The 16,126-nt window shown below is 38.5% G+C and overlaps 1 protein-coding gene across 2 annotated transcripts in view; it reads left to right on the top strand.

Annotated features, from left to right (window-relative positions):
- Nucleotides 1-12,846, top strand: part of PLCH1 (phospholipase C eta 1) — a 152,182-nt gene extending 139,336 nt beyond the window's left edge. The window contains exons 19-23 of one of the 2 annotated variants that reach the window (XM_031957553.1): nucleotides 2,620-2,766; nucleotides 2,888-2,967; nucleotides 5,187-5,246; nucleotides 5,644-6,004; nucleotides 9,579-12,846. In XM_031957553.1, the coding sequence (XP_031813413.1) occupies nucleotides 2,620-2,766; nucleotides 2,888-2,967; nucleotides 5,187-5,246; nucleotides 5,644-6,004; nucleotides 9,579-11,587 (2,657 nt within the window). In that variant the 3' untranslated portion in view covers nucleotides 11,588-12,846. Of the gene's footprint in view, nucleotides 1-2,619; nucleotides 2,767-2,887; nucleotides 2,968-5,186; nucleotides 5,247-5,643; nucleotides 6,005-9,575 lie in introns of both variants that reach the window. The other variant, XM_031957554.1, reaches the window with a different exon arrangement.
- Nucleotides 12,847-16,126: the final 3,280 nt, after the last annotated feature.

Here is a 16,126-nt window from a genome sequence, read left to right as displayed (position 1 = left end):
TTTGCATGTGCCAGAAGTTTCCCTACATCAATAATCCCTGATGGTTCCAAAGATCTGGGAATTACTCTTCCATTGTCACCTGACATGGCCTGGTGGTGGTGGACATGGCCTGTCCCACCAGATAAGTTACACTTCATGAACACGTGTGGACAGTTGAAGACTCACTTTCTCTGGTATTCTGCTCAAGGGATTCTGCCCTTCCTCTCCTTCTGCTATCGTATTGCTGTTTTTCTCACCTTTCACATATGATATGAAAGCTTTCTGAGCCTGGTATTTTAGGCCAGCTGGGTGCTGCAGTGATGGATTTAGAGTTAGGAACACCTGGGATTGAATCCTGCCTTAGAAACTTAACTGGGCAATTCACTGGCCCTCTCCCATATTCACTTTCATGAGCTGTAAAATGGAGACAGAAAAAAAACATCTACTTCAAAGATATCGTGAGGACCAAATGAAATAACATACATAAGGCTTTTGCTAAACTTTAATAATGTTTGTTTTATTGACTTATTCCTTCATTTATTTATCTAGTCTTTCATTTATCTAATCACTGAATTTGAGATAAATTTATCTCAAAATCCACCCATCCATCCAAACATCCATCTACCTATCCATAGCTATCATTTGTATATCATTTATCTATGTATTATCTATCAATCATCTGTTCATTATCATCATCTATGTATTATCTCTCTATCATCTATCCATCTATCATCCATCTGTGTATCGACCATTGACAGATATTAATAGATATCATTTATCTCTCTATCATGTCTTTGTATAATCTACTATTAATCAATTTTTCATCTATGTATCTACCAATCATCTATCATTTATCATCACATATATATTATCTATTTACCATCTGTTTAATATCTATTCATCTGTGTATCAACCATCTATAGGTTTTGATTGACACATATCAATCATTTATCTATCATCTATTTACCCCCTATTATCTATCTATCTTTTGAATGATCTAGGGCCAGATCTGTTATTTCATCTAAGTAGGAAGTTCCTAGTGAGTAATTCTCTCTACCAATGCAGTACATTTACTGCCACCTTATAAAAACTGCCTGGGGCACAAAAGGGTCAAGTGACTTGGCCAATGTCACACAGCCAAGATGGCTCCAGCTCTCTACCAGACTTCCTCTCATCAATCAGTTGTAATAATCTTTCAAATCACTTGTAGATTTTGGGTGAACAGAGTCAATATGTTTTTGTTTTGCTTTGTCTTACTTTTGTTGTTTTTGCTGATTATTACTCAAAGAAAAAGAACTTGAGAATGCAAGAAAATAGATTAAAGCATATGATTGTTATAATGCCATATTTTAAAAGCAACACTTTTTTTTTTGTCTTCTTTTGTTCTTTTACAACAAGGCAAATCCAAATCCCATTCCCCTTCTCTTTCTGCTGCAGCAGAATTTTTCAATAGATTCTCACTAGGCCAGACAAAGAGAAAATCATGGCTGGAAGGGGTCTTCATTCCCTTTGGCCAGGGCTGTCATTTTAGAAACTTTGAATTTATAACTTGGATGTCAGGTTAGTGATTCGTTCAAGATGGAAGGCTGGCGCTGAAATACATTTTGGAATAGTTCAAGGAAGAAAAGACTAAATAGTTATTTATATCCTGGTAAAACCACTGAGAGTTAACTTCTTCTTTTCTATATAAAAAACAGCAACTTATTTTGCTAGTATTTTCAATTCAAATTCAGATCAAAATTCTCGATACCTCATTACCTTGCTGAGACCTCAGTGACCACTTACATATGCCACAGAGGGGATTTCTTTTGTGCTTAGACGATTTCACTGGGGTCCCTTTCAACTCTAATTCTGGGGTTCTGCAAAATTGAGAGTCCAGCTTTTCTCTCCAGAGAATACTTCTGCAGATAATTAAATCTTTCCAAGACTATAGTTTGCATACTAAAAATCAAGGGATACACATAAAAAGATAAGTCTTTTGTGGTGGTTTTTGATTTTTAGAAAGCTGGAGATTCATTTACCATTTGAGCACTTTTGCAGCTCTGTTTTTCTTTGCAATTACATTTTTTGACTTCAGTGTATCCTAAATAAAATTGTTCACAAAGGGATTCATTACATCCTTTCAGTCTTTGTTTTTTATTATGGGCATTTTCCTTGAGAGGTTTAAAGAACCTGTAAAATTGGGTTTTGAGATTTTTTTCTAGAGACAGAAGTGTCAGGAAGAATAGAGCTTTCAGAGATTACTTAGCAACAATTTTCTGGGACTCTATGTGGTCGGCTTAAGATAAGTCTTTGTTTCGTATCTTTTGGGAGTTTGAGTTCACTGGACAATTCTAACCCTTTACTGTAACAGTCGCTGCTTATACATGAGCAGGGAATTGTGGTGGTGGTGATATAGGGTCCATTCTCTTGTCATTGGCTGGTTAATAATTTTAGATGACCCACAAATGATGTTATAAATATCCAAATAGTCCTTGGCAGCAAAAAGGTATCCCACCCCTGCTTTAGGTGATTGAAGATTTCATAGGATTATTACCTTGTGAATAATTTCCATCATTTGTGTCCTGATGCTTTTTCAATGTACCTTCAACCAAATATTCTGGCCTTCTGATGTTCTCTCCTGTCTTGTTTTTCTCTGAGGATTTAATCCCGTGTGGGAAGAGACATTGACATTTACCATACATATGCCGGATATAGCTTTGGTTCGCTTTCTTGTCTGGGATCATGATCCCATTGGAAGAGACTTCATTGGACAAAGAACAGTGACTTTCAGTAGCCTTGTGCCTGGTCAGTACAGCCCCAATCTTGTCTCTGAATTGATTGGTTTTCAATATGAAATATTGCTAAAGAAACATGCTTCATTAAAATCCAGAGTCCCATTGACAAGAGGTTTCTGTTCTTTTATCAGGCTACCGTCATGTCTACTTGGAAGGATTGACAGAAGCATCCATATTTGTTCATATAACAATCAATGAAATTTATGGCAAGGTACGTGTCAGTGGGAGACTTTTGAAGTCTTTACATAGTGTTAACCCTAATTACCCTCGTGAATATACTGTTGTCCTCCAAGATGATCTCCAGAACAGATTAATGAGAATAGCGTGTCAACACACCTGAAATTCAGTTCATTCAGCAAATATATATGTATGTTTATACATACATATATATATATGTATATATATATGTGTATATCTATAAAGAGAGAGAGAGAGAGAGAGAGCGCGAGCTCACTAGTTTGAAACACTAAGCTGGTGCCAAAAACAAAACCAGGTCCCCTCCCTTTAAGAACTTACATTCTATTGGGGGAAAGCAAAATTAAATATCAAACGTAGTTATACAAAATAATTTCAAGAAGAAAGCATTCATAACTAGGGGCATCAGGAAAAGGCTTCACATAGGAGATAGTGCCTAAAGGTTGTTTGGGAGAAGTCAATGATTCTGTAAGTTGGAGGGAGTACACAAAAATCGTGGAGGGCTCAGCTCAGTAAATGGAAAATTCCATGGAAAAGCAAGGAGATTATGTCTAATATCATAGTGTCGGTACCTAAACTATAGCAGATTAGTGTTTTACAAAAAGAAAAGGTTCAGTGATTTGCTGGAAGGAACATTGAATGAGGAAAAAGAAGTCACTGATTTTAGCCACCGTTTTCTGTTTTCCCACTTATTAGCTATACCATCTTAACCAAATCTCTCTGAAAGTTTATTCATCCATAAAATAGAAATTCAGTTAGTCTACCTACCTCAGTGAATCACTGGGAAAAATCAAACGAGCTATTCTATGTGATTCCTTAACAATCATTATGATATGCAGATGTAAATATTTGTTATGGCCAATGATGTAAAATCATTGTGCTCTAGAATTTATCATTAGGAAAAGTGCATTTTCAGCTGGCTCCTCATTTTCTGTTCGAACTGGCACTGTGGTTAATTTATTTGCATTTTCTTTTAGCCTGTAAAAACCCAAACCAACATAGCAATAGCGAGAGCAGGTTCAGGCCCATGGAACCGGCCAGCTTTCAGTTTCATTCACTTCATTCAGAGAGAACCCGTGTTAAGCTACTGTGTCTCTCTAATATCTAAATAAGTGAAGGGTATGAAAGCCCTTTGGGGAATTGAATGGAATGGAAGAACAAATGCCACAGGGATGATATTCATATCTGCAGAAACTGTCTTCTCTGTATTTTGCAAGCTGTTCTAAAAGGTTAATTTATTAGGATCACTTCAAGCCAGAATAAAGTGAGGACTTGAATCTAGAATCCCCACATTTGAATTTTAGGAAGAGTTTGATTAAAAGGTAGGCAAGGATGCAGCTTGGTAGTGATGATTTTTTTTTCTGACTCCCTCATAATTATTTGGTTAGGAATACATTTTTGAGAGTTGTTCTTTTTGCAATTTTCTCTTCAAAATAGTTGTATTTCCATCCCAGTACAGGGACAGTAAGGCAATATTTGCTTTAAAGCTCTAGGAAATAATTTGAAAATATGAAGTAAGGATTTTCCTGTCTATGAGTAGTGCTTCTTTTCTTTGTGATCCTAGTTCTCTGGATAAGTTATTCCTTTTTCCTTGTGTTGAAACATTAAGTTTCATGAAACCACTTGATAGTAAATCTCAAGATATTTTGGAATTCTAGGTGAGCCATATGAATATTTGATGTAGGGAGCGCCTCTTCTATGAGTAATGCTTCTTTTCTTTGTGATCCCAGTTCTCTGGATAAGTTATCCCTTTTTCCTAGTATTGAAATACCCTAAATGCTAAATTTTATGGAAGTACTTGATAGTAAATCTCAAGATAGTCTAGGATTCTAGGTGAAGCCATATGGATATCATTGCCTTTTCTCATGGATATGGGGAAAAGTCCTCCAAATATAGATTTAATCATTGATGCTTGAGTTATTAAAAAAAAAAAAAGACAAATGTACTCCCCCAGACTTTCCATTCCCTTTCCTAAATGAATATTATGTATGCATTTTGATTGATGGTATATATGTATGATTATAGTCAAGCTGTGACTTGAATGATGTTTCAGTGAGAATGCATATAGACAACATCCTTAAATGAAGTTTTACATGAAAATTAAAATGAATGCAATATGGCTAAATTCCAAAAAAAAACTATTTTGGAGAAACTCTTGTCCACGACTGGTATATTCTTGTTTTTCTCGGATAAGATAGACCACAAATGTCTGTGTTTCTTTTCTTTCCCTTCTAGTGGAGCCCTTTAATCCTCAACCCCAGTTATACCATATTGCATTTTCTAGGAGCTACAAAGGTAGTCTTTGTTAGCATGACATGGGCTCTCCCTCGCGGGGCACGACTTTGTGAATGGTGTAAAAGCAGCCAGCATGAGCTAGTGTATCGCCTCCTCCTATTTCTCCTTCCCAATTGTGGCGCATCGGGCTGTGGCTTTGAAAGGGCCCATTTCCCCATTTAGAACGCCAGCTGCCATTTTTGCCGCACGAGCTCCTCCAACAGCAGACAGCCGTGTCCTTGGGAGGAGCCGGCAACGTGCATGACTGTGTGGCTGTGGCTCCCGTCTGTCTTCTTGCTCATGAGTCCGCTGCGGTGCTTGTGAACGTCCCTTTGCCTCCATCTTTTATCGTGCAGCCCTCGATGTCACCGTCTGTCGTGTGCCTTAAGTGTCTGGATTGTCTCCCTTGTCTCTGCAGAACAGACAGCTGATAGGTCTGAGAGGCCTGTTCAATAAGAACCCCAAACACAGTACTTCAGAAAACAGTTCCCATTATGTGCGTAAGCGGTCCATCGGGGACCGGATCCTGCGCCGCACAGCCAGCGCGCCGGCCAAGGGCCGCAAGAAGAGCAAGATGGGCTTCCAAGAAATGATGGAGTCCAAGGATGGCGTGTCTGAGGCGACCGGCTCGAGGGAGAAGGACGGCGTTCTCCGCAGAACCACTCGGAGCCTGCAGGCTCGCCCCGTTTCCATGCCCGTGGACCGGAGTCTTCTGGGGGGCTTGTCCCTCCCCACCCCTGAGCCAGCCAAAGACCCCAAAGACAAAGAAAATGTTCTTGGTAAGATCTTGGGGAGCTCGTGTTGGCTCAGGGGCTGATCAGGAACCCATTTTAAGTCTGCTTTTTGCTTGGTGCCAAAAGAATTATCGCTTCCCTGATGTTGTTCTGGAGTCACAGCCACGTATGGTCGAGAGGAAAAGGCTTCCCCTGTGTTTTTGTAGAGATGGGCCAATTTCTGTTTGCCTAAAACCCAGAGACCAACTGTGGCTATGAGGGGGTTCAGAGGCAGCAAAGGCAGGTACTTGATAGGTCCAGGACAAGCCCCAACATCCTGGGGGTGTTTCAGATATAGAGGGCTGCAGAGAGAGTTACAAGGGGAGTCTCTTCTCCCAATGGGGCAGTGCCGGTGATTGCCATTTTACCAGGGACCAAGTTGAACTCCAAATACCAGCTGGCAGGGATCTCTGTTCTGGGCAATCCTCACCCACTTTCCTTATTGTTTGTTTCTAGAACAAATGTAGCGTAAGGTCATTTTCTAGGTACCTTTTTTCAGCGTTGCTATTGAAATGGGTAATATGAAGGCTGATTCCTCAGAAGCATTCTTCCCTCAAGTGGCCAGTCCACTCTCAATTAGGCACTTTGTCACAAATGTGCTTTTGTATTGATTTTAGATAGAGTCATTTTTAAGAAAAAATAGGAGTCCTTAAAAGCCTTTTCTGAGGGGAAAATATTTGAAATATAGGACGTGCTTTACTAAGACTGTCAAAAAAAAAAAAGGCTACACACACACATAGAATCATGATCTGATAGGATCTGATATAATATGTAATATATTATATGGTATAAGATATAACACAACAAAATTGTCTATAATTAATTTAGGATTTTTAGAAAGGGTCATAGAGACATGAGCTCTGAATTAGTTTCCAGCTTAACTAAGACTCAAAAAAAGACTTAGTTTTAAAACATACACATAGAATCATGATCTGATAGGAACTGATATAATATGTAATATATTATATGAAATAAGATATAATATAACACAAGAAAATTGTCTGTAACTAAATCAGGATTTTGGGGATGAAGGCCATGGAAACATGAGCTCTGGATTAGTTTCCAGCTTAACTAAGACTCAAAAAAAAGGCTTAGTTTTAAAACACCCACAGAGAATCATGATCTGATAGGATCTGATATAATATGTAATAGATGAAATAAGATATAATATAACACAAGAAAATTGTCTGTAATTAAATCAGGATTTTTGGGAAGAAAGCCATGGAAACATGAGCTCTGGATTAGTTTCCAGCTTAACTAAGCCTCAAAAAAAGGCTTATTTTAAAACATAAAACATAGAATCATAATATGGTAGGATCTGATATAATATGTAATATATTATATGGTATAAGATATAACAAGAGAATTGTCTGTAATTAAATCAGGATTTTTGGGAAGAAAGGCCATGGAAACATGAGCTCTGGATTAGTTTCCAGCTTAACTAAGACTCAAAAAAAAGGCTTAGTTTTAAAACACCCACATAGAATCATGATCTGATAGGATCTGATATAATATGTAATATATTATATGGTATAAGATATAACAAGAGAATTGTCTGTAATTAAATCAGGATTTTTGGGAAGAAAGGCCATGGAAACATGAGCTCTGGATTAGTTTCCAGCTTAACTAAGACTCAAAAAAAAAGGCTTAGTTTTAAAACACCCACAGAGAATCATGATCTGATAGGATCTGATATAATATGTAATATATTATATGGTATAAGATATAACACAACAAAATTGTCTATAATTAATTTAGGATTTTTAGAAAGGGTCATAGAGACATGAGCTCTGAATTAGTTTCCAGCTTAACTAAGACTCAAAAAAAGACTTAGTTTTAAAACATACACATAGAATCATGATCTGATAGGATCTGATATAATATGTAATAGATGAAATAAGATATAATATAACACAAGAAAATTGTCTGTAACTAAATCAGGATTTTGGGGATGAAGGCCATGGAAACATGAGCTCTGGATTAGTTTCCAGCTTAACTAAGACTCAAAAAAAAGGCTTAGTTTTAAAACACCCACAGAGAATCATGATCTGATAGGATCTGATATAATATGTAATAGATGAAATAAGATATAATATAACACAAGAAAATTGTCTGTAATTAAATCAGGATTTTTGGGAAGAAAGCCATGGAAACATGAGCTCTGGATTAGTTTCCAGCTTAACTAAGCCTCAAAAAAAGGCTTATTTTAAAACATAAAACATAGAATCATAATATGGTAGGATCTGATATAATATGTAATATATTATATAGTATAAGATATAACAATAGAATTGTCTGTAATTAAATCAGGATTTTTGGGAAGAAGGCCATGGAAACATGAGCTCTGGATTAGTTTCTGGCTTAACAATGTTAATGCTTTTTTTCCAGATCAGAAATCTTTTTGATGAAAAATTTCTTTTCATTCTCTTCTTATATTGACACTATGAAGCCCAGGCTTTCCAGAGCATCAAGTAGAGAAGCCTGTTGTAAGACTTTTCACTTTAGGTTATTGCTATATGACATGTTTTGTTTTTGCTTTATTTTGAAAGACAGTTTAGCTGCAGATGAAAACTTGCAGTGGTATTTTGCTTCTTAAATGTCATATTCCTTCTGCTTGTTATGAGAAAACATTTTTGTGAAGGAAAAAAGAGAATCAAGTCATGTTCTATTTCTTTTTTATCAGGGTTCCAAAAGATTTTGGAGTTTTTACAAAAGATCTCCTTCTCTGTGCAAAGCTCTATGCTAGAAAAGTTCTAAAAGTGCTTAAAATGATGGAAAGGCAATAGACATGGCTCGAGTTCCTTCTCTATGCAAAGCTCTCTTTTATGCTAGATAAGTTGTAAGAGTACTTATAATGATGGAAAGGTAATATATATGGCTTTATATTTTCCTGTATGTCTCTAACTTCTGGCCATTATTAAAAATGCAATTCCAACTGTGATTTGTACATTTTAAACATGCAAAAAAGAGATGTTTTAGCTAAGGAAGAAAAAAATCATTTCTCCCTCTATGTCCATGTGTGTGTATGTGTGTATTTTAATGCAGAAATGCAAACCTGCCCATATAGATTTTTAAGAGCATCCATTAAGTTGGACTTTTACAGGAAAAGATGCCTTTTACAACCATATAATAACGTGTATCAATTTTAGCTAATCAATGTATATCTTTGAGCTCTTATAAAAGCGTCTTGTGTCTGCAATTGTGATGATGTGTTGTTTAACAGAGCTGTCTTGTTCTGTTTTTATTACCATGCTTCTGTATAGTACAAATCTGAATAGGAGGCAGCCAAAGGTAATCTTTAATGTGCAAGTATAGTACCTCATTGACATTGATTTACAACCAGCATTATTACATCATGTGTTGATGTAATACATACGAAGTGCAAAGTTGCAATGGCGTGCCTGCTGACTTATCTTTACCATTTATTCATTACATAGATTACAGTCCCATGAGTAAATTGTCACAGTTTTAACTAATTACATTCTCCATTTGTCTGTCTAAAGACAAAAAAAAGATTGATGTTTCAGGTACGATGGAAAATGTCCTGGATGACTAACTTTTTGTTTGTTTCATTTAGCAGAAAATAAGGGCAATACAGAAAATGAGAAATCCCATGCAAAGAAGCAAAGCCTGATAAATCTTGATAAAACGTTGTCTTCACCCTCCTCAACTCTCCATAAAAATGGCAGCCAGGTGGATCCTGTTTTGTCTCTTGCTAAAAATGCGCTCGCCTTGGAAGAAGAAGCAGGAGCCCTAAACTATCGTGGTGGGAAAGCCCAATCCCACGTGCCCATTGACTTTCAAAAGAATCTGTCTCCCAGAAAGCTCATTTCACCAAAAAAACAAACAGGTATCAAGCTTGCCGGCGACCCCCGGTGCACTACCTATGAGATAGGAACAAGGGAAAACACAAACACTTTTCCTCCTGAAACAAATAGAACATTGATAGGAAATTCCTCTTCTCAGAGCGAGCTGGAGGTTCTGAACGTTAAGGAAGTCGATCGAATGACAAGCAGTCCTGTGACTTCCTTTTCTTTGACAGACGTTTCTGCTGTTTGCTCTGATGGCCACAACTTACATTCCACTGCAATTATGCAAGACAGTGAAATCTCACAACTTATTGACAATGTCACATTAACAAACGAGAGTGAACTTGGCAGTTCAATCTCAGCATTGATTAGCCAGCTGGATGTTACCAAGGATCAGACACATCTCAGAGCTGTTCCAAGACTTCACGGTACCGGTCAGACTTACGGCGTAATGTCAAAACAACAAAACTTGCTGGCTAATGACCTAAAATCAACCCTCAGAAATAACCTTTCTAAGTCAAAGTCTGTGTGGTCATCTCGGTATTCCTCACCCGAGACAACTGTCTGCTCTAGCCCTGAGACAACAGAGTATTCCACGTACACCATCGTCCACGAGGCTATTCTCACTCCAGTCACTGGCTCCAGACTCATGGACGAACCTAACGACAAAACCGATTTCCACGTCTCTCGTCCATTCCCATTGACCAAAAGTCCCCGGAAGAATGGTGGAAAGACTTGGGGAAATGGTGCCATTTGTGGTATCTCCACTTCCAGTGATTTGACGCTAGGTGATATACTTGATCACACCCTTTGTCAAAATTCTGGAGAGAGCAGCTTAGTAGAAGTTCAAGATTCACAGGATCTCTTGGTAACAAGTCATGGGTGTAAGAGAGAGGGTATGAATCAACTTGCATCCCCTTTGAGATTAAAGCATGGCCAAGAGATGGATTCGCCCTATCCAAGAAGCTCTGGAAATGGCGTCCTCCATCCATCTCCCTTCAAACTTTCCAACCACATTCAAATGCTAAAAAACCGAAGTATTTCTTGTCCAGCTTATCAGAGTGCCGGCTTTGTGTGTAACAATTATTTCCGGTGTTCAGAGGCCCCGAACAATGCAGCTGGTCTCCCCCTGGGATCTGATCCTCAGGGTCTGCAACAACCTTGCAAGCAGCCTAGCCCTTGTAAATCCAAAAGCCTGGGAGACTTGACGTCAGATGACATCTCTTGCAATTTTGAAAGCAAGTACAAGTGCATAAGTAAAAGTTTCATTACAGCCGGTCTGCAAGACAAGAAAGGCATCACCTTAAAAGCCAAAGGGATGGAGTCTGCGGATGCTCTGACAGAGCAGCTCCGAAAACTTGTGTCCTTTGACCAGGAAGACAGCCCCCACGTGCTGTGCCCAAGGCCGGAGGAGAAGGCGTACCCCAAGGCGCTGGTGCGGAAGCTGTCCTCCCGGAGCCAGAGTCGGGTGCGGAACATCGCCAGCCGGGCCAAGGAAAGGCAGGAAGCCGGCAAGCAGCGGTCGTTGCCCTCCAGCAGTGCTGCAGGAGTGGTGCTGAGAAGCAAGCCTACTGTGCCTGCACACGTAGTGAACAGACACTCCACCGGCTCCTACATTGCGGGCTATCTGAATAACCTCGAGGGCCGTGGGATTCCTGAAGGAGCATGCACTTCCCTTTTCAATGGCTACATGGACCAATTTTGCACAGATGATGCAGTCCTCCAGACTGAGCCGAGCATCGAGGACAAACCAGAGATTTATTTCCTCCTCAGACTATAAATGCTAGGGGACCTGTCTTTTCAGTGTGCTCTGGTTTTGTTTTGCTGTCGTTGCCTCCAGAATGATTGAGAAGGGTATTCTTTGAGCTCAAATACTGGGATCCTTTGAAGGAAGGTGGACAATTATGTAAATAGATGCTGTGTTGTTTTCCCAAGATTGCCCGAGTCTTTTTTCAGTGTTGTAAAAATGTGTCAATCTTGGAATAGCTGCATGCCTGCCATCGTTGTGAAGGTTCCACATGGGCCAGATTCATAACCCTTGTACATTTTAAACTAAATATTTCTTTTCCTCTGTGCACGCCTTCAGAACCCAGCAAAAAACGTAGTGTGTTGCCTGCTTCCTCGACCCCCAAATTATGGAGGGGTTAAAACGAAAGTCTGAAAAAAAATCTGTCTGTCTGAAATTTTTTTTCAGCTTTCCTAATATTTTATTGTTCATGTTTGTTAAGGAGACAGATACCTTTTTTGGTTTCTATGAATGTTGTCATTCAGCACCTGAGGCAAGGGAGCAAAATTAATCACCTTACCCTGGTTAGATTTTCACTTGGCCCGATTCAGGTGGGAGAGTTTCCACAAACTCATACCTAGATTTTTGTGTTTTTTTTTATTTGTTTTGTTTTCCCATCTATTTTGGAGTAAGAATGAAGGGGGGAGGGGAAAAGAGAACGAAGATATTCTGTATATAAGGATAGGAAAATATTTGTTTTACATAAATTTTGTTACATATTTTTGCTACTGGCTTTGTATGTGACTCAAACTCAATCACAAAGATATTTGCTGTACTTTTTAATTTTCAGACTAATTGATTGACTGGAAGTACTAACTTTACAGGGAAAAGGGGTGGGCTTGAATTCTACTGTAGGAGGAATAATAATAATAAAAGACAGCATAAAAATTCCCAACACGTCAAAAAATATTTTCTCAGTAATATTAAAGACCAAATGAACTGGTCATTAGATATGGTTTCCCATTACGGATCCATAACTTGGCTATATTTTTAATGCCAATATACTTTGCTTTCACTGTGAACACATTTCTGATTGTATGTCCAAAATACCTCTTTTTTTTGGTAACATGGAATTCATGAAAATATAATTTAAAAAGATTTTTAAGCACTTGTATGAATTTGTTGAAATGGAAACAAATATAATTCTTGTTGAACTGGACAACTGTTGATATTTTCCTTTTCATCTATTTTGGATAGCCTTTCTCCATCGGAATCCTCTCACTTTGGGAGATAGCTTTAATGTAATTCTCAAGACTTTCTTTTAGGGAGGGTATGGACAAGATGGAGGGAATTCAGAGGGGACTACCAAGATGCTGAAGGGCCTTGAGGAAATTGAACAAATTGGGTATCTTTTGAGGGAGAAGAAGAGGCTCAGAGATGTAGCGTAGTTTCTTGAAGTTTATCTCACATGAACAAAGGATTTGACTTGTTTTGCCTGTCACCAGAATGTATAACCAAGAATTGGGAGAAGACACAACAGAGTTAAGCTTGCTAAAAGGGAAAACTTCCTGACAATCCTAGTGATCAAAAAGTAGAATGGGCTGCTTAGGGGAGGGAGGGAGTTTTGAGGAGGTCATCAAGGAAAAGTAAATGAATACTTGTTGGGGATGGTGTATTTTTCAAGTATGGATTACAGATGAGGTCCCTTTCTACTCTGAAATTCTGTGATTATTTCAACTGGAAAACCCTTGCACAATATGATCAGTTGGTCATTGGACAATTACTGTTACAATTGTTATGGAGGACAGAGTGATAAGCTTAGAGTAAGAATACCTGAGTTAGAATTTCATCTCAAACACTCACCAAAAAAATAAAAAACACTCACCAGCTATGTGAAATTGGGCAAGTCATTGAATCTTTCTGGCCTTGGTTTATTAATCTGTAAAATGTCCTCTTTGAACTTTTTCCCTCTTAAAATTTAATAGGTGATTTTACATGTGCAACACTAGCCATTAATTGAAGTTTTTATAAAGTCTCAAAAGGGATTTTTTGGTACCATCTGTTGAATTTTCTGCTGTTCTCGCATAGCCATTGCAGACACTCATGCAAAGTCCATGGAGCCATTTTGAAGTTTTCTTTCTCATGAAGATTTCCATGGCCAAAGAACCATCTCTTAGTGGCCAGCTTCTCTAACCATGAGCTTCTCTGTCTTTAGTTATATGCCAAAAATCAATGAAAAATATAGAGATTTGGAGATAATTGCCATATTGGCAATATGCCATGGTAGAAAGAAATCTACCTGGAAGTTTGGCTATCCAGGATGCTAGTCTTAGATTTGCCAATATTTGTGTGACCCTGGACAAATGTCTTCTTTAAAAGGAAAGGCTTGGACTATGACAGTTCTTAATATTTTTGTTATAATGGACCCATTTTGCAGTCCGTGAATCCTTATTAATATATGAAATAAAATACATAAAAATACAAAAGATGATAATTATACTGACAATTAGCTTATGGACCTTGAGTTAAGAACTTCTGGACGAGGGGATGTCTGAGGCACTTCTCCACTCCAGCAGTCTAAGGTTCTATGATGAATAGTAGGTTTCTGGAAGAGTGATAGGGACTGAATTTTTGATGCCATTGATGTATGGAACTCCTACATTGAGTCTTTCTTTTTTTTGGCTGGGACAATTGGGGTTAAGTAACTTCCCCAGGGTTATCTAGAGAATGGAGACAGTAATGACTTCCCAGGGTCAGACGTAATCAGTAATGGGGCATTTATTTCTACTAATAATATTTATTCCATGTCCAACAAAGCTCTCCCCTGACATCTGTTCCTGGTGTGGAGGTAATGTGCTGGTTTCCTGAAGGCTCTGTCACATATATCTAAGCTCTGACCATACTTTCTGATAGGAAAAGTTGATTATTAAATGCACTGTGCCCTAGTCTTGGGATAAATTATGTCCCCTGATGCTAAATAATCTTTTGACAAACCTATCTGACTGAATCAGTGCAGAGCAAATTGATATTTCAAGACATTCCCTTGAATATTTTGTCTTGGAGAATTTTTCAGAATCATCAAAGTGCTAATAGGGAATAAGGCAAGACATGGATTCTCCCGTGCCCTCTTCGCAACTTTGCCTACATTTTAAAACACTAAGTTGTAGCAAAGGGAGAGATAATGAATAATTTATTCCTTTTCACTGAGGAAGAGTAAAAATTATTGGACATTTTTCTAATTATGTTTGTAGAATATGGGCTCGCTCCCTGGAGGGCTTCAGGGTGAGCTAGAATCAGGATGAATGAAAGTTCTTGGTCTTTAGGGGGAGAGGTGAAGGAGGGAGCCAGGCAAAATCCTGGATCCTGGAGTCCAGAGTCATCAGCCTCTCTCCTCCTCCTCCTGCCGCCAAGGGCCTGTGGCCTCCCTCCCTCCTCTTCTAATCCTTGCCTATGATTATTTTAACACCAAAGATTCAGCAAGCACCAACAGTGAGAAAGAGCCATTTATCCAAACATATGCTAATGGAGTCAATGTCTCACATCAAATAGATAATTAGCCTTAAGTGCTCAGTTGTCTGATTCAAGCACACTTTTTTGGAGTTTCAGCCCTCTCCAATGTTTTTATAGATATCACATTTTTCTCTGAGAATGTAAATAATAGATTTAGAGTGTAGAAGAGACTTTAAATGTCATCTAGTCCAGTATCTTCGTTTGACAAATAAGGAAACTGAGTCCCATGGAGGTATGAGCTACCCATGGTCATGCAGATGTTACATAACAGACAGGACATTCCCATTTCTCTTCTCAAAAAGTAGTGGAAACTAGTTTTTCTCCCTTAATGAAACCTCAGATATTTCCTCATTAGCAAAGGGGAAAGTGTAATGTGGTACATTGAGCAAAAGACCTCGGGCTAGTTCCTTCTCTTTGAGTCTCAGTTTCCTCATCTGTAAAATGAGATATTTGACCAAATTGGTTTCTGAGGCCTTTTCTGACTGTAAAACTCGACCTCATCTTGACCCAATCCCCTTACATGGTAGTAGTGATACGACCAACTTCTGGCAAGCTACAGAGTCCTCTAGCCTCCTTTTCCTCCTCTCTTCAATGGGGACACACAAATACTATTCATGTCCCCACAAGGGTGGTAGGAGTGAAGTGTTATAGGAATGAGGGCTGATCTTTTAGAACGGTACAGAATTTTACATCGTCTTAGATTTATATTGTTCAGTCATTTCAGTCACATCCAAATCTTCATGACCTCATTTGAGATTTTCTTGGCAAAGACTGGAGTGATTTGCCATTTCCTTCTCCAGCTCATTTTCATATGAGAAAACTGAGGTAAACAGGGTTAAGTGACTTACTCAGGGTCACGCAACTAGTAAGTGTCCGGGGAGACATTTGAACACAGGTCTTTCTGACAGTAGGATTGGTATTCTGTTTATTGGCCATTTAACTGCCCTAAATGTAGCTCTAGGCTCACAACAATTATTGGTCCATAGGACTAGAGCTGAAAAGAGATAATCTCATTGGTTATCCAGTTCAAGCCTTTTATTTTAAAGATAAAGAAAAATAAGCTGAAGAAAAGTGAAGCAGCAG

The sequence above is a fragment of the Sarcophilus harrisii genome, chromosome 3, assembly GCF_902635505.1.
Source record: "Sarcophilus harrisii chromosome 3, mSarHar1.11, whole genome shotgun sequence".
NCBI classification, from domain to species: domain Eukaryota; kingdom Metazoa; phylum Chordata; class Mammalia; order Dasyuromorphia; family Dasyuridae; genus Sarcophilus; species Sarcophilus harrisii.
The sequence above is the reverse complement of the archived record's forward strand: the minus strand, read 5'-3'. Positions and strand labels throughout refer to the sequence as shown.